Below are 20,023 nucleotides of genomic sequence, written 5' to 3'. Positions count from 1 at the left end.
TCCAGCACCACCATAAGGGCATATCACAACCATCTGTATCTCCAGCTCTTGAGGATCTAATGACCTTTTCTGACCTCTAGAGATATTGCACTGAAGTGAACAGAGCCACACAATAAAATACAAATACATAATTTTAAAATAAAAAGAAAATACTGATGGGGAACTTCAGCCAATCACATGCTGCTTAAGGTGTATCCCCCTGGGGCCACACAAAACCAAAAAACACATCCATGTGTGCTTGCTCTTCTTCTTTGTGTTCCTGCGCTCCTGAATCGCTGGAACTGTGGGTGTGTAAGTTCCCTTTCTTCTGTTTATTAAAGCTGAATATATTTTATTAAACTGGTCTGGTTAATTACTGATTGACCACGCCCATCACTTGGCGCCTGAACTTTGGAGCTTTTTGGATAGCCGCCTCCGGCTCCGAGTCTCGGGTCACCTCGTGGCCGCCAGGGCCGGCGACCTCTATCACAGGGGCCTCCCTCTCCTCCGCTCAGACCGCCCCCTCCTCTCCTCCCCTGCCAGTGTTCTGCGCTGCACTCCCTTCTTCGTTCTTGCCCTGCCCGACTGCAAGTTGCCACTGCAGCCACAGTCGCCAGCACCTGCAGCGCGCCCAGCATGGCCCATGTGCACAGTGCCATAGTTCCCAGGGCCCCTGACCCAGAGCTGACTGTTCCATGTTCCCTTCCGCCGCCATTGCCTTGTGCTGACACCACCACAGAAGGGTGAGCTACACGGCCCTGGCCCGGCTGCGGCCCGCTCAGCTTCCCAACAGCCCTCTGTACTTGCCCTAGCTCAGTGCTGCTGTTTAATCGGCCAGGCGCTCGCACCATCAGAAGGCCGAGAAGCCCACGCCTGCAGCACCAGGGCGGAGCACCGCCCTTTACTGGCGTCTGAGCTCTACAGCCTTGATTTAATTCACACAGTACATGATATGTGAGTTAAACCTCTGGATTTGAGTATATATATATTTCAAAAATTTTTTCTGGTTCTGACTCCCTGGCCATGTGGATTCAGGTGCACCCACCACTTACTGGCAGGCAACAGTCATTACATGTAAAATTTCTTTCAATTATAAATGAATAAATAAAAATAATTACAGGTTTGATTGAAAATGTCGGATAACATTGCCGTTCAAGGTTTTCACAACTTTTTAAATTACACCATATCTGAGATTTTACAGGACATGTCTGATGTTCCCCTTGCTTGTATATTCATGGGCCTTTTTATCTTTGGTAGCTTCTTTATGATATGGTTTGATAATAGAAAAATGATGCTGTCCTTACAGACTGAATTCAGGATTCTTAGGAAGGAAGTTGAAAAATTAAGGAAGGGCACGACTGTACTGGATGACAAGTTTCAGTCAGTTGAGGTAGTTTCAAAAACAATTCATACTGACACCAACCTCCTCAAGATAGAGTTTGGATTTCTCAAGGAGGAGACTAGATCTTTGTCTGATATGACTCGGTCAACTGAATAAAATTATGAGAAGGTGCAGTCTAATATTAAAGAGAGCTTCATTGCTCTGGAGGAGGGAACAGCTGATCTGGCTCGTAAACTTCAGTCCCTGTCTGTAGGTGCTGAAACATTATCTGAGAGGATTCAAACCACTGAATGTATTAATAGGACTTTATCAAAGGCGTATGAAAAATTAATGGACAGAATTTCCATACAAGAAGGCACAATCCATGCCATGAAGATTATGTCCAAGGATGAGATATTATCTCTAATGGACAAACTTCATACCTTAGAATCCTCGATGAAGGCTTTGGAGCATAATACTGGACAGGAGATTCAGGCCTTACTGAAGGCAATGGTAAACAGATTTAAAAAGCTTGAGGAAGCCGGGTGGTAGTGGCGCACGCCTTTAATCCCAGCACTCGGGAGGCAGAGGCAGGCGGATCTCTGTGAGTTTGAGACCAGCCTAGTCTACAAGAGCTAATTCCAGGACAGGCTCCAAAACCACAGAGAAACCCTGTCTCGAAAAACCAAAAAAAAACAAAAACAAAAAAACAAAAAAACAAAAAAAAGAAAAGAAAAAAAGAAAGAAAGAAAGAAAGTATTCTTTAAAAAGCTTGAGGAAATTATAGACTCTGATGAACAGGAGCAAAATGTAGAAAGGGAAAATCTAACTCTGTCAGTGAGTAAAACTCTCCAGGATAATTTCCCCAGAGTTCTACCTGCCTTTGCAGTAATAACATCTGAAAAGGTGACCAGCTCCAAAAACCCTAGGGTCATCAAGGAACATACATGGGAGCCCGTCCGTATGAGTGATCCGAAAGAAATTAAAAAAGCCATTGTGAATTACGGACTACATTCGTCCTTTGTTAGAGAGATACACAAAACCTGGGCTCTCAGTAACAAGGCCACGCCTCATGACTGGGCTCAATTGACTTCAGCTATACTTGAGAGCGAACCTCTGTTACATTTCAGATGCCTTTTCAAAGAAGAGGCCAGACTTTTAGAAAAACAGGAAACAGCGAAAGGAAATGAGATTTCCCTAGATCAAATTCTAGGTGAAGGACTTTTCTCTGATCCTCAGGAACAAGCTCTTTATGATGACCACATCTTATCCATATGTGCCACAGCAGCTTTAAGGGCTTGGGATAGGGTTCAGGACCCAGAACAGAGAGTAGAATCATATCTCAAGGTTAAACAGGGTCAGAGAGAACCCTTTAGTGACTTTCTACAAAGACTAACTAAGGCTGTACAAATAGAGATACCTGACCCAGAAGCAAGACGTATAATAATTATGAGAATGCCAATGTAGAGTGCAAAAGGATCCTCGGGCCTTTAAAGATCAGATCAGAGCCTTTGGACGAATGGGTCTTGCATACAATGAATGTTGATACATTTGACTATGGCACTGAAGCATGGGTAGAAGAAGCAATTTCCAATGGTAAAAGAAGGCATCAAGATACCAAATGCTTTAATTGTGGTAAAATGGGACATATGAAAAGGAATTGTAGACAACAGATTTTCAGAAACAATAATGCCTCTTCTAGAAATAGCAGGGATAGAAGGACTCAGCCTTCGGGTTTATATGAGATGTGGCAAAGATAGGCACTGGACGAATGAGTGTAGATCAACAAGAGATAGACAAGGCAACCCATTACCATCGGGAAACGCAATGGGGGGCCTCTGGCAGGTCCCCATGGCAAATGTGGTCCAGTCATTTCCGGTTTCTGTAGAGAACATGCCTCGTCAGGAAAATTAGAAAGCCCATGCCTGCTGTTAAAAGCAATAACAGCCTGAAGGATGAGTTATGTATATTTTGACATTTCTATAAATGAACAAAGACCAAAGCTAAGAGTGTGTGTAAATGGCATTTTTATTACTGGCTTACTGGACACAGGTGTGGATGTAAGTATCATTACTCCAGAATCTTGGCATCCGAATTGGCCTCTTCAGGAGGTGGATGTTCAGTTACTGGTAAGTAAGACAAAGCCCAAGATGGGTTGAATGCATAGGGTCAGAAGGGCAAATAGGAAAACTAAGGCCATATGTAGCCAATATTGCAGTGACTTTATGGGGCCGTGACCTATTGCAGCAATAGAATACCCAAATTAACATTCCCGCTGCTTCTAGAGCCTATATTTCTGAGGAAAATATTAAAAGATATTACAGACGGCGGATACCGGCCATTCGGGCTGTACAAGAACACAAAGCAATTGATGGCCTTTCAGAGGTACCAACAGCCCTGCCTCTAAAATGGTTGACTGAGACACCAATATGGACCAAGCAATGGCCTTTAGCTGAGGAAAAGTTACAGGCTTTAGAACAGCTGGTACAAGAGCAATTAGATGCTCGACATATAGAAGAATCTACCAGCCCTTGGAATTCTCCTGTATTTGTTGTTAAGAAAAAATCTGGTAAATGGAGAATGGTGACAGATTCCAGGGCTATCAACAAGGTTATTCAACCTATGGACGCTCTGCAATCTGGAATTCCTTTGCCCTCTCTATTACCAAAGCGATGGCCTCTCATAGATATTGATTTAAAGGACTGTTTCTTCACTATACCTTTACAAGAAAAGGATAGAGAAAAGTTTACCTTCACAGTGCCTTCTTATAATAACTCTCAGCCTACGAGGACGTACCAGTGGACCATCCTCCCACAAGACATGTTGAACAGTCCCACCTTGTGCCAATATTTTGGAAATAATACACAAGCAATTTCCTAAGTCTATCATTTACCATTACATGGACGATATTTTGTTGCCTGATTCAAACATAAATACCTTAGAAAGACTGTTTGAAGAAGTAAAGATAGTTTTACCTAAATGGGGATTGAAGATTGCTCCTCAAAAAATACAGAGAGGAGATTCTGTTAATTATCTAGGTTATAAAATAGGTTTGCAAAAAAGTAAGACACAAAAGGCACAAATTAGGAGAGATCGGTTACAGACTCTTAATGACTTTCAAAGATTGTTAGGAGACATTTCCAGCCTACAACCAGATCTAATAATTCATTTAAACAAAACCTTGGATGGTGATAAAGACTTAAACAGTCCCAGAGAATTATAGTTGAAGCAGAAAAAGAACTGACAATGGTTGAGAAAAATTTACAAGAGGCACATGTGGATAGAGTGAATCCAGAGCTCAGTTGTATTCTTGTCATTTTGCCTTCCAGAATCTCTCCTACAGGAATGCTAATGCAGAGAGATGATATTATCTTAGAATGGATCTTTTTACCACATAAGCCAAGTAAAAAATTAAAAACTTATGTGGAAAAAGTCTCTAAATTAATTATAAAAGGTAAATTGAGACTTTGTCAATTAGCAGGCATAGACCCAGCAGAAATTATAGTGCCTTTCACTGCTGATGAGATAAAAATATTATGGGAGGACAATAAACCATATGTTAAAAAGGCAGTTTGCAGCTTCATCTGAAACACAAATAACCCAGAAAAACTAATATAATCTTGAATGATAAGAACTGTGGGAGGTATCATTCAACCCAATTTTAAATTGTACTACAGAGCTACATAGTAATAAAAACAGTATAATACTCCCACAGAAGCAGACAACACATTGATCAATGGAATGGAACTGAAGACCTACATATAAATCCACATACCTATAGACAACTGACAGGAATATTTTGCCTCCTGCCCCTTTCTGCTTCCTGACCAACCTGCCCTTTTCTCCATTGAGCCATTGGCCATTTTGTATTCTTCCTCATCTTAAAACCAGAAACAATAAAGGAAATGATCATGGACTAAACCGTGAATCAAACTAAGCCAATCCTCCTGTTAAGACATGTTTTTTTAATTATTTTAATATAGATGGAAAACTGAATAATACACAGTTCATTTTGAAATTGTTTAGCCACTTGGGAAATCAACATTAAGTATCTCAGAAAATTGGAATTCAATCTATCTCAACACCCAGTAATACCACTCTTGGGCATATACTCAAAGGCTACTCAATCCTACCATGAGGATACTTGCTCAATGTGTCCATAGCAGCGTTATTTGTAATAGCTAGAACATGGATACAACCTACGTGGTTTCCAAAGAATGGACAAAAAAAAAATGTGGTACATTTACACAATGGAGTATTACTTAGCTGTTAAAAACAGTAACATCAAGAAATTTGAAGGAAAATGGACAGAGCTAGAAATAATCATCGTGCATGGGGTAACCCAGACCCAGAAAGCAAACATAGTTATGTACTCACTCATATTATAGTGAATTTATATATCACATTTATAATGAATATTAACTATAAATAAAAAGATAACCATGCTACAATCCATCAACTCAGAGAAGCTTGATAACAAGAAGGGCCCAAGAGGGTAAGGTGTGGATCTCCAGGGAAGGGAAAATAGAGAAGAACTCCTTAGTGGGGGGGGGAGGGGCAATGGACATGGGAACTTAAAGGTTTGGGGTGTGCGCAGAGTGTGATAGTGCTGAGATAAGGTGCTTTACCAGGTTGAATAGAAGCCTGATACAAGTGAAACTCCCATGAGGCTAAAAGGATGGACCCAGCTAAGAATCTTGGGAGCAGTGGATGCATAGCCTGAAATTGCCATGCCCTGTGATCGGATTGGCCACTACCCTGGTTGTCACCAGAGAACCTTCATCTGAACTGAGCGAGGCAGATTCAGAGACCCATGGCCAAACATTAGGCCAAGCTTAGAGAGTCATGTTGAAGAAAGGGAGGATAGACTGTAGGAAACATGGTGTCAGGGACATTGGAGGAACACCCACAAAAACAGCTAGCCTGGTTCATGGGACTCTTAACTTCTCACAGACTCTGAACCAACAACCAAGGAGCCTGCATGGGACTGACCTAGACCCACTGCATATATGTGACAGTTATATAGCTTGGTCTATTTTTGTGACTCCTGGCAATGGGAGCAGGGGTTTTCTCTGGTGATTTGACTGGATCTTGTGAACTAATTCCTCAAGGTGGATTGCCTTGAGAGGTGCTTGGTCTTACTGCAGCCCAATAGGCCATGCTTTACTGATGCCCATAGGAGGCCTGCCCCTTTCTGAGTGAATAGGGAGGAGGGCTAAATTGGGGGAGGCATAAGAGAAGGGGATAGGGAGTGGGAGGAGAGGAGTAGGGGAAGTTCCAGTTGGGATGTAAAATAAATAAATAAAACTTTTAAAAAATTAAATAAGAAAAAGTGATCAGGTAATTCTGACACACAAGATAAAAACCACAGTGTAATATATTATTATTATTATTATTATTATTATTATTATTATTATTATTATTATTACTCTGTCTTTTGAAATAAAAACATCTCCCACAAAACAGGTTATCTCATCTAAAAGAATAGGAAGTGGGCCAGGGAATGGATAAAATTAACACTAATCATTATTCTGTTCCATTCACAAATCATGAGGTTGTAAAATGAAGCCTTTGTATTTCTACATTGATTTTAATTTTATTTTTGTACTAAAAACAGCAAGATTTTCTGGAAATTGAGAATTTTATCAAGTGAAAAGATCTGTTTACTGACCGATCTTTCTCTGTAGGTGCTTAAATGGCCAATTGCATTTCAAGACAAATTATTACCAAACAATAGAAAATGTTTTCCTTCTCTAACTGAGAATTACTGGAAGGGAAGCTATTATACTCTAATAAAGTGTCAAGTAAAAATGAGAAAGTTATTCAGCTATAATAGTAACTGGTGAAGCAGTAGCTAAAGCTAATGGAGTCCATAACAGTGTCCTAAGTAGATAGGCCTTATGTCCATCTAAGAAGAAGAAGAAGAGGTACCTCTTTCCTTGGACACACAGAAAACAGACTACTAGGGGACATAAGAAAAATGCTGGAGATTAGATGCCTAGAAGAATTCTCATCAGAAAGAACCTTCTAGCACTACCTGTATCTTCAGCTTACATCATCAGAACTCTGAGAAAAGAAAAAGCAAATCTCCGCTCAAGCCAGTCTATGGATTTTTCATGACAGTCTAGGTACACAAACAGGCTTTTAGAATACCAATAAACTACAGACAAAACAGGCACCTTTCAACAGGGGACTAGGTAACCGACTAGTGGTTTTCCACATCATCTGCAGGAAGAACAACCCCAAAAGATATCACATGGCAATGAAAAAAATCTGTGACTACAGTAGCTTCTGGCAGAGGCTAGAGATAGAATTGACCAATTTATCACCAACATATTTTGAATTAATATTTGTTTAGAGATAAATATGTCAGAAAACAAAGAACTGTGGTTCATTCATCATTATAGATAATAAGTACAATTTTTATACAAAAACATTAAAGATTTAATATGTAAAAACATAATTTCAGAGATATCTGCCTATGATTTAGTATAACTGTATATATTCCTTATAATTATTTAATAAAACTGCTTAATTCTATAGGATCTCAGTGCTAGCTATCTTTCAGAATTATCTACAGAGCGGCAAACACTATCTTCACAACCTATGTGGGTTCCACCTTAGTGACTGGGAATAAATCAGCAGTCAAGGCTCTGAGATACTAAAATGTTCTACAGGCAATCCTGACATATAGGATGAAAACCATCATACAAGTTGTTATAAGAACTCTGTTCTATTATAAAGCCTTATTGTATAAAACAACCAAAAATTTGCAATTTTAAGAAACTAATTTAAAAGTAGTAAAAACATAAAATGGAACATTGTATAATAATTAAAGAAATGATAAAGCAGAAAGAACAACTGACACAGAGAAAGTATTCCAGCATATGTATGCAGTAGGAAATCCTATAGCCAATAGTTACCCACCCACTGGGGCGTGGCCTCTTAAACTATTTAGGCCTAGGTAAATCATGCGTCTTGCCTCTTTTCTGGATGGGGGGGGAGATATGGTTTCTGTTCTCCATTCCAGCTGAGGATTCTGATTTGTGTGTGAGTCTACCAATAAATAAATAACCGTCGATAATTCTCAATTTTGAGCTAGTGTGAGATTTCTTTTAAGCATCCTTCTTCATGTGCAGGTATGTATTTGTGTATGATATAATTCCATTTAAAAAGACACAAATGTAAGTGTATATTGAAAGAACTTTGGTCATTCTGTAGGTATATTTTGTTACTTTATGCTCCTCTTATGATTTGCCTGTATTTGATATTTCTGAATATCTATATACTGCTTACATATTAAAAAGAAGCAGTTACAGTTTTGTTATTAATTAAAAAGAATTAATCAAAATTTTTATTTCTCTCTAGTTCATTTAATTAAAATATAATTGTATCATTTCCGCCCTCCAACTCCTCTCACATCCCCACTCCATTCAATCCCTCTCAAACTCATGTTCTCTTTCTCTTCAATTATACACATGCATACATATCTTTAAGATCTTTATGTCTATATGACTGCCAACATGTATGTATGTATGTGTATCACGTGTGCTTAGTACCCACAGAGACCAAAAGGGCATTAGATCCTCTAGAACTGGAGTTACAGGCAGTTGTGAACCTCCATGTGGGTGCTGCAAATGAACCCCTGACCTCTGCAAGAGCAGCAAGTGTTCTCTTAACCAAAAGCTATCTTTCAAACCTCAAGCAACTGTATCCTCACAATGGAACAGATTAAATACTAGGGACACATTAAGTGATACTTTACTTTGAAATAAAGTAAATGCTGATACAAGTATGCTATTCAGAAACCTTCTACAAGGTTTAAACTTTCTCAATAATCAAGTTATAGAAAAATAAAAGAACTTAGAATTTGTTCATCAAAGCAAGAAAGGTACTTTATATATATATGATGATCATTTGATATATCAATATAATATATCACACCTTTAAAATATTTAAATAAGCTCATATGATTTAATTTTAAAAAACAATCAGCTGAGGCTATCCTTGGTGTTTTTGATTTTAGCCATTCTGACAGGTGTAAGATGATATCTCAAAGTTGTTTTGATTTGCATTTCTCTGATCGCTAAGGAGGTTGAGCATGACCTTAAGTATCTTTTGGCCATTTTAACTTCTTTTGATGAGAATTCTCTGTTCAGTTCAGTGCCCCATTTTTTAATTGGGTTAATTATCCTTTTAAAGTCTAGTTTCTTGAGTTCTTTATATATTTTGGAGATCAGACCTTTGTCTGTAGTGGGGTTGGTGAAGATCTTCTCCCAGTCAGTAGGCTGCCTTTTTGTCTTAATGACAGTGTCCTTTGCTTTACAGAAGCTTCTCAGTTTCAGGAGGTCCCATTTATTCAATGTTGCCCTTAATGTCTGTGCTGCTGGGGTTATACATAGGAAGCGATCTCCTGTGCCCATATGTTGTAGGGTACTTCCCATTTTCTCTTCTATCAGGTTCAGTGTGTTCAGATTGATATTGAGGTCTTTGATCCATTTGGACTTGAGTTTTGTGCATGGTGATAGATATGGGTCTATTTTCATTCTTCTACAGGTTGACATCCAATTGTGCCAGCACCATTTGTTGAAGATGCTTTCTTTCTTCCATTGTATAGAAAGGGGTACCCTCATCCATTGTTGGTGGGACTGCAAACTTGTGCAACCACTTTGGAAATCAGTGTGGCGGTTTCTCAGAAAAATTGGGATCAACCTACCCCTGGACCCAGCAATAGCACTCTTGGGAATATACCCAAGAGATGCCCTAGCATATGACAAAAGCATTTGTCCAACTATGTTCATAGCAGCATTATTTGTAATAGCCAGAACCTGGAAGCAACCTAGATGCCCTTCAATAGAAGAATGGATAAAGAAAGTGTGGAATATATATACATTAGAGTACTACTCTGCGGTAAAAAACAATGACTTCTCGAATTTTGCATGCAAATGGATGGAAATAGAAAATACGATCCTGAGTGAGGTAACCCAGACCCAAAAAGAAGATCATGGGATGTACTCACTCATAATTGGTTTCTAGCCATGGATAGGGGCCACTGAGTCTATAATTTGTGATCCTAAAGAAGCTAAACAAGAGGGTAAACCCAAGGAAAAACATATAGATATCCTCCCAGCTATGGGAAATAGACAAGATTGATGGGCAAAAAATGGGAATCTTGGGGGGTGGGGTGGGATGGGGATGAGGGGAGATGGGGAGAGAAAAGTGTGAAGGAGAGGATGAGGGGAACTGGGGGAATCGGGGTGATTAGGGGTAAAGGAAGGTTGGATGGGGGAGCAGGGAAACTCATACCTTAGTTAAGGGAGCCACCTAAGGGTTGGCAAGAGACTTGAACCTGGAATGGCTACCAGAAGCCCAGGGCAATGTCCCCAGTTAGTTCATTGGGGCACCTGAGGATAGGGAACCTGAAATGAACCTATCCTATAATCATACTGATGAATATCTTGCATATCGCCATAGAACCTTCATCTAGCGATGGATGGAGATAGAGACAGAGACCCACACTGGAGCACCGGACTGAGCTCCCAAGGTTATAATGAGGAGCAGAAGGAGAGAGAACATGAACAAGGAAGTCAGGACCATGAGGGGTGCACCCAACCACTGAGACAGGGGGGCCGATCTATTGGGAGCTCACCAAGGCCAGCTGGACTGCTACTGAAAAAAACATGGGATAAAACCGGACTCTCTGATTGTGGTGGACAATGAGAGCTGACGAGAGGCCAAGGAGAATGGCACAGGAACTTTCATCTGGCGATGGATCGAGAGAGAGACAGAGACCCAATTTGGATCAACCGTCTGAGCTCTTAAGGTCCAAATGAGGAGCAGAAGGAGGGAGAACATGAGCAAGGAAATCAGGACCACGAGGCGTGCACCCACCCACTGTGACAGTGGAACTCATCTATTGGGAGCTCTCCAAGGCCAGCTGGACTGGGACTGAATAAGCATGGGTTGAAACTGGAGTCTCTGAACAAGGCGGACAATGAAGGCTGATGAGAAGCCAAGGACAATGGCACTAGGTTTCGATCCTAATACATGAACTGGCTTTGTGGGAGCGTAGCCTGTTTGGATGCTCACCTTCCTGGACCTAGATAGAAGTGGGAGGACCTTGGTCTTCCTGTAGAGCAGGGAATTTGGACTGCTCTTCAGTATCGAGAGGGAGGGGGAGTGGACTAGGGGGAGGAGAAGTGGAGTGGGGATAGGGGGAGGGGAGCGGGGGGAGGGGGCAATATGTGGGAGCAGGGGGAGGGAAATGGGAAACGGGGAGCAGTTGGAAATTTTAAGTAAAAAAGAATAAAAAAAAAACAATCAGCTGAAGGGTGCTGCTGATTTTTTTTTTAATTCTTTACTCTTTTGGGGGAACCTAACAACCAGTTCCCAGATTAATCATACACAGAAAGGCTTATTCTTAATTATAAATTATAAATGTCTGACCTTAGTTTGGCTTGTTTCTAAGCAGTTTTCCTTAAATTATAGCATCTACTTTTTGCCTCTGGGATTTTTATCTTTCTCTTCTGTATATGTTACTTTCACTCTTACTCTGTGGCTGACTGGGTGGCTGGCCCCTAACATCCTCCTCTTCTTGTTCTATCTTGCTCCTTCTTCTAGAGTTTTCCTTTATATATTCTCTCTGCCTGGCAGCCCTGCCTATCCTTTCTCCTGCCTCACTATTGGCCATTTTATTAGACCATCAGGTATTTTAGACAGGCAAAGAATCACCACTTCACAGAGTTAAATAAATGCAGCATAAGCAAAAGCAACACATCTTTACCTCATTAAACAAATGTTTCACAGCATAAACAAAAGTAACATGGTTTAAAATAATATTCCATAACAGAAGGGCAGAGAAGATGGCTAAGATACTAAATGCTTACTAAAAAAGCATGAGTTTGGATACCCAGCACCTACATTTAAAATAAAATGGCACAGAAGCACACAACTATTGTTTAGCTTGGGCAAGTGAGGAAAGCACTTGTACCCAAATGTGCATATACACACACATGAACACATACACACAAAAATTTAGCTGTAGTGACCAAAATGAACAAAAGATAAACAAATGTAATGCAAAGGCATATATGAAAGTGTTTGATGTATGAAGAAAGGAATGTATCCATTTTCACCATTTACACTCCAACAACTTACTTCTTAAGCAACCAGTTATCTATCTACATTCTTAACTAGATTCATTGGCCAATGATAACTTCCATACTCAAAAGCTCATCTTACCTCATCTAAGTCTTGGATATAAACTGGCTTTTCCTCAATGCCAACTGGCATTGGCTCACTATAAGGGATCCGTACTTCTTCATACAGCTTGGTATTCTCTCTTTGAATTCCTTCTGGTAAAATCATCTATAAGCATCAAAAATAAAATTCCAATAAAATAAAAACAACTGCTCTGGTAAGATTTTAGTTAAATTAGAGATGATGACAAAATGTTACTGGCTTTATGACAAAGTACTGACAAATAAATCCAGCTAATATAAAGGAAATAAATCTAAATGAGAGAAAAATAAACATGAACTACACCTACAAACATTCAGGAATTGGGTATCTCATATGATACACAGAGCACAGTAAGGTGATGAACTGAAAGAACACACTAGCTACACAGTATTCTTGAGTACAAATGTACTCTCATAACCAGAAAAATATGTAACAGTCTAAGTTTAACCAGTCAATGATACAATGGATACAATTCATAAATACAAACTGAAACAATCAAAAAAGTGAATATGTTCTAGATACTGACCATATTTAAATTTATTAAGATACAAAACAAATTTAAATATATTTCAGGAACTTAAAAGATATACTGCAATATTCCATTTTCCTATTATTTTAACATATAATTTAGCATACTGTATCCAACGGTAATACAGTCAAGGACACAGGAAAAATCTATGCAGGCATTTCCTCAGAAAATACCTGTTTCCAAAAGTGGTTATATTACAATGACATACCTTGGCACCAGCAATGAATGCTGATGTTTCTCGGGCCTTAGCCTGGGAATCATAAACATGGGGATAATGGATTTTTTCAACTTCCATGTCTCTCTGCCTGCCCAGAATTGGAGCACTTCTAGCATTCAGAAGTGCCTGTTCTCTATAAATAAAAAGGTAAATAAATAAAAAGTCAAATTTGACACCATTACTTTAAAAATAAAATTATACACCTAAATGAATCCATTATGATAGTTATTCTAGGTACTCCATTAAAAAGAGAGAACTACAAAGGAAGATATTAGCAACCTAGAAGTCTTAGGAGAAATAAATATGTTTTAAGTATCCAGTTGCTACTTTTAAAAGAGGTTAGTAAGGATGGCTTGCTACTTTTCAACTGTAATTTTGCTACTGTTATGAATAGCAATGTAAATGTTTTAGAGATAGAGGTTTGCCAAGGGGTTGACAACAGATGGAGACCCACAGGTTCAAAACTGCAAATTTAAACAAATACATCAATCATTTTCATTTTTTAACTTTTAAATAACAAGGAAATAACATATCATTAAACTGAAAACAAAAACATGTAAAACTACATCCATGTAGCGTTCATGTAACTTAACTGAAAAGTGTATACTGGGCAACTTAGACTAGCCCACCTCTATAAATGAAATGTTTCACTTATATGAATTCAATCAAGACTTGCTCTAATTAAAGAGTGATCGTTTTATTTTGTCATAGAAAGCAAGGTTGTAAGAGAATCACCAAATTACTAAAAAACTAAAGAACAAATTACAAGTAAAATCAAACCACTTGCATGTTTTCAGCACCTGACTTTTACTACCTGTGTATCCGGAGTTCCTTAGGATCAAAGGACAAAAGTCCTTCCCCAGAAACCTCCCCATCTTCTCCAGTCTTTTTTAGTCTGGAAATCCTTTTTTCTTCACGGCGATACAGTTTCATTAACTGTTTTTCTTGTTCAGACTGAATAGTGACTTGACATCCATAATTAGGCTTGGCATTCTCGCCTAAAAGTTTTTTACAACTATCTGTAAAGTAATCAAAAAATATAATGAATTATAAATCTCAGACATGACCTTTATGAAAAGCATTTTTCCACCACAAAGACATAACAAAACAATTCTCTAACAACTCACTTTTTATAGTTGATTTATTCAATTACATATTTTTAAAACGTTAAAAACATGGTATCTACATAGTATTGCATAGTAACTTAAGAAAAATCAGCAAAAGTTTCTTTTTAATGATTCAATACTATGTAAGGGATACTGGGATCATTTAATTTTTCATATAACATCAAAATGACAAAAATTAAATTTCATATTTTATAATATTTTGTTCATAATTTCAACTATATAATTATCAATTTTTAATTAATTTACCATTTCTGTGATAAAATAATAATGTTGTATTTTAAATGCAACTTTCCTCTAAGTAATTAGCCTTGCAATTCTAGGTTATCATACATTTACTACTTTTCACAGCTCAGGATATATCCACAGACAATGGTCAAAACAACATTACTGTCCACCTTCTTATAGAAACACAGGAGAACTAGATCAACCAAAGCTTACTGTTTATAAAGTATGAGTTAAGTTTGTGTGTAGTCACCTCAATATTCAGGATGTTTTTCCAACAGGATTGCCTTCTGTGGCTATTTATTTATCTATTTGGTTGGTTGGTTGGTTTGGTTTTTTGAGACTGGGTTTCTCTAACAGTCCTGGCTGCCCTTGCATCTGCATTGTAGACCAGGCTGGCCTTGAACTCACAGAAATCCACTTGTCTCTGTTTCCCTAGTACTGGGTTTAAAGGTACGTGCCACCACCACTCCATGCCTTTTGTGTTTAAAGTCTTTCTGAGTCCCTACAGTCCCAAAGGAACTAACAGAACTTCCACTAAAAAGGAGTCAACGTCAATAAGTATTTACAATATTGAGAACTCAGCACAACGAGGCTAGAAAGACAATACCAAATGACACTTATCTGTACTCTGAACAGAGTGCAGGTACAACGTATTTTATCAAATGGCAAAAATTCAAATTAGAACAGGGAAGGTATTAAACAAAGTACCAAGACAGTAAAATGTGGTTCAAATTTATTCTTAGTCAAATCTTAAAACTTCTCTCACACTGCACCCTTACATAACTTAGAGTAAACCTTTTTAATTCTCAATCACATAAAATAATCTAAAATGTGGCTTTATTAGCATTAAAACGTATGTTTCAAAAGCATAAAAGAAGAAAGACTTTGACCTATAATAAACTAAAATTTTATGTCTCTAACAAAAATTTTGTTCTATTTGTCTCATACACCTTACTTTCTACGCAATAGCATAAAATTTATAATTAACTTTCAATGCCAAAAAAATCCAGATTGTGAAAGCTTTCACATGTACAGAGAACTAAAAGAAAAGTGAAATTTTCTGCAAAATGACATCCTCTTATTTTAATGTATGGTTTTTGTGTTTTGTTTTGTTTTTAGTTATGCTATCTGTAAAGACTGACAAGCAGAAACAAAATAAATAACTGCAATAACAACTATCACATATAATGTTACTCAAGAGTAAAATAGAAATTTATGTTTTCATAAAACCATATTATGCTAGAAAAGAATCACGTATAGTCTTCAAAGATGAGTTCCCAACGGTCACGTCAGAGGAGCGGCAGGTGGCAAGTAAGCTGCAGGAGTTTGGCTTACCAGAATGTAAGGCACTGATAGGTGAGTCTCTGATACAGGAGGCCCCAAGGGATTCGGCTCCAGAATGCCTCTTGCAACTACTGTGCCTTTACATGTTTGCCACTGCCATTTTTGCCTGGTATCTGGCATAATGTGAATGGCTGTGGGGGGATCCCCACTGCCTTTAATGTAGTGTGATTAGCTCATGAGATATCCCCATTCTATTGTGCATTTTTACCTGTGAATTATTATAAAGATGATTTCCTCTTAAGTTATACTGTTTAACTGAATTAATGACTTTATACCGAGGTCCACATCCAGGACTTGGGAGTTGCCCTCCCCCCCAAACATCTACGCCATCTGTGAGCTGTGGGAGAATGTGAAGGGACTAACTAACTCGTCCTGAGGAATGGTTGCCATGCTGTCTGAGAGAAGTTTCAGTGAGGGTCCAGTACTGATGGTGTACCAGAAGCCAGAGGCCTTGAATGAGAACAATAACTCATTGCAATGAATATTTGCAAGGAAAGCTATTTAGGCAAAAGGATATACTGCATGACATGCTACAGGTCCCAAGGCCACTAAAAATGAGTACGTGATGGAGAGGAGAAAAAGATGGAGGCATGAAGTGTTTTTTTTTCTCTTTCTTTTCTTTTGAAATCTTCTTTGGTGGGGGCAGGCTACAAGGATGGTGGATGGACATGGAAGGACTAAGAAATGAGTGAGATTGTGGTGCATGATGTATTAACTCCCAAGAATCAATAAAAATTATGTTACGGGAGGCAGAGACAGGCGGATCTCTGTGAGTTCGAGACCAGCCTCGTCTACAAGAGCTAGTTCCAGGACAGACTCCAAAACCACAGAGAAACCCTGTCTCAAAAAACCAAAAAAAAAAAAAAAATTATGTTAATTAAAAATATTCAAGATAAAGTTTTCTGCTAAAATAAGGAAAATGCTCAAGAATATAGCTAGTTATAAGTAGAAGCAACATGAACAACAATCCTATAAAGAATAAAAGTAAAAGCATGTGAGAAGAGTAGAAAACATTTCTGGCCAGATACATAAGTGTATCTCAAATACACTTAAGAACAATTTAAATTTAGTTTTGGGACTAGGAAAGGAGCTCAATGATAGAATTCTTGCTGAGCATGTGTGAAGCCCCAAGTTCAATTTCCCGCACTGAAAAAAAAATTAATATTTAGTGTTGACTAAAAAGCACATTGCTTCTATGTTATCATTATAAAACAATATATGTAAAATGAGACTAAAATATGATCATAACTGGGATTACTAACTACTCTTTGACACACTACAACTTTTAAAAATTGTGAAACTATAATTCATGTATATGTTGGTAGTAACATTTAAAATACTAACCAATATAACACAAACTTTTCAGAACTTATAAATTTCAGGACTGAAGTATAAAATACTATTACTTATGAAAAAAACAGTTTACAAATAAAGAGGGTTTAACTGTCCTTAAATCCTGCTGGTTTCCTCCAGTATGTGAATAGAATCCCTGTGGTCAGGGGAGTGTGAAATTAGCTCTTCCATGTATGTGAAGAGCTCAGAGCGTCTCATAAAAGACCAAATTGCTAAATTTCAAATATCCAAGTTTCTAATAATCTTTTATTTTGGATTTTATTAATTTTATTGAAAGGTACATTTCTTAGTTCCAGATATAATGGCAGTTGGTTAAATTACTTCTATCCACTCAAATCAATGTTTCCAAAATTGAAGCATTACCAGTATTTTGAAAGAACTGAAAAGGCATAAATGAAACACGATTTACAAGGTTAAAATACACTGTTCCTTGGGTTTTTTTTTTTTTTTTTTTTTTTTTTTTTGTGGGAATGTACATGTCAAAACAGTTACAGTCACTCTGGGTAGACTCAGGCTGCACAGTGCAACACGGCGCTGCCTACAATTTATCAGTGCAGATCTTATATTCAGGGCCAGCATGAAGAACTGTTATAAGAATTCGGTCCTATAGGTCAATGGTATTGGGGTGACTTACCCCTATGGGCATGGTCTTCTCTGGGTACATGATGAGATAAGAACTGAGGGTAAGGGTCATGTGCTCCCTCTGGGACAATGAGGGAATTGGCAGAGCTATATCTTGGTTCCCCTTGGCCCTTGATGAACGGAGGTTATGAAGTTATAGTGCAGCAGCAGAGAGCTGATTCCCTAGCTGGATGGGCGGAGCAGCTGGTAATGTGACTGAACTCCTTCTCTATTTTGGAATCTTTGTCCACAGATTTGATATAATAAAAGATAAAACAGTCTTAAAAATTTCTGCTTTGGAGAATCTGAACACTACCTTTGTGGACTTATAATTATGGAGATGCCTCCTTAACTTCCCTTAAGACACTGCAGAAGAATTCTTGCAAATCTATTCCTTTTAAAACAAAATTCTACATTAGAAACAGTGGCAGTTTTATAAAAATAGTCCATAGTAAAAGCTTCTGGAGTGTTTTATAAAGCCTGAACTAAGTTTAGTGCAAAAAACAAAATTTTCATCCAGAGTAGAAATAAATTTTCTCAAATGGAACTAGACTGAGACAGAAATTATGTAGAACTTTTATTATAGATACAAGCCTTCTATTCTCTATAAGAAATAGTAAAGGTAACAAATTTTTAAGACCTGTGGTATCTGGTTTATATAAAACACCTACAAGCTTAAATGTAGTTCTCATATAGCAATAAAAATCCCTCCTCTAAATTAGGTATTACTTGGCTATGGGTTTCAATTAACCATTTACTATTTAAAATATTACCCCTTATAAAGACTTAAAAGGGCATTTGTAAAATGTTGGTTTTGATGTAATCCTTGTAATTGTTTAAATTTCGAGATTTAAATTAAGTAGTTCACAGTTTTCAATACCATTTAAATTGGTCTTTAAATCAATGTTAAAATGAAGGTTCACAGTTTTACTTCACATTCATATATTTGGCCTGGAACTGAATGTTTTGTGGGTAATCTTAGGTTTTTCTTGCTGTGAAGAGACACCATGACCATGGCACCTCTTATAAAGAAAACATTTACAGTTTCAGAGCTGCAGTCCATTATCTTCAGGGCTGGGACCTTGTCAGCCTACAGGCAGACAGATATAAGGCAGGAGCTGAGACTCCTAAATCTTGACTCAGAGGCAACAGCAAGGCGAAAGACTCATGGGGTGGTTTCTGGGTCTAAGAAACCTCAAAGCCTGCCCCCACAGTGACATATTTTCTCCAATAAGGTTAAACCCACCTCCAACAAAGCCACACCTCCTAATTGTGCCACTCCCTATGAACTTATGGGGACCAAATACATTCAAACCACCACAGTGGGTGAATTAGAATCCAAGTATAGAATCAAATCTAACTATCCTTAGAATCAGTTTTCCCAATTCCAACTTAGGCCATTATGATAACCTGATGATGAACTTGAGATTTCATAGCTTAAATCCTGTGTCATTGGAAACTCACAGTGAGAATTGCAAAAGAAAAAAAAAAAAGACTTCAGTAAACAGGTTCTGTTGCTGCTGCTGCAATCCTACTGCTTAAGCAAATAGCAAAAAATGCAATGTAACAGAATTTTGCCTAAATACTCTTTGCTGCTAATGGTGAATAGGTGATCTCTAAGATGCATGATTTTGTATTTACTGCAGGGAAGAGAGGAGCCTATGAATGTCAGAGAAGAAGATCCCAGGGAGGACCAAGTTTCTAACAATTGTAATGCTATCCCAGCCTTCTAAGAACATTTATAAGGATTAGAGAAGATTCATAAGTAATTTTGGATTTAAATCAAGGCTGTTTCCATCAGGCCTTTTTAGTGCCATCACCACGAAAAAAAATGAAATGACATAAATAGAAAGTAAGCATAGCGCAGGCAACATGAATGGACATTAAAAGTATATAATTCCATATAGTCTTAGTATTTTTTTTAAATCCCAGTTAATAAGGCTGGCAAGGAAAATTTGATTAAAAGTTTCAAGAAATTTCATTTTTACTTTGCTATTTGAAACCTGAGTCTGGCAGCCCTATGGGCAAGATATCTCAGGTAGCTTTTATTATTTTGTTTTTTATCT

At 38.0% G+C, this 20,023-nt stretch overlaps 1 protein-coding gene across 2 annotated transcripts in view; it reads right to left on the bottom strand.

The window, feature by feature from the left end:
* Ascc3 (activating signal cointegrator 1 complex subunit 3) overlaps positions 1-20,023 on the bottom strand; it is a 307,593-nt gene that overhangs the window by 228,656 nt on the left and 58,914 nt on the right. For both annotated transcript variants that reach the window (XM_057759249.1, XM_057759259.1), the window contains exons 6-8: positions 14,102-14,306; positions 13,279-13,420; positions 12,542-12,667 (exon numbers count right to left, since the gene is read on the bottom strand). In XM_057759249.1, the coding sequence (XP_057615232.1) occupies positions 12,542-12,667; positions 13,279-13,420; positions 14,102-14,306 (473 nt within the window). The remainder of the gene's footprint in view (positions 1-12,541; positions 12,668-13,278; positions 13,421-14,101; positions 14,307-20,023) is intronic.

Source organism: Chionomys nivalis, chromosome 2, assembly GCF_950005125.1.
Source record: "Chionomys nivalis chromosome 2, mChiNiv1.1, whole genome shotgun sequence".
Lineage (NCBI taxonomy): Eukaryota > Metazoa > Chordata > Mammalia > Rodentia > Cricetidae > Chionomys > Chionomys nivalis.
The sequence above is the reverse complement of the archived record's forward strand: the minus strand, read 5'-3'. Positions and strand labels throughout refer to the sequence as shown.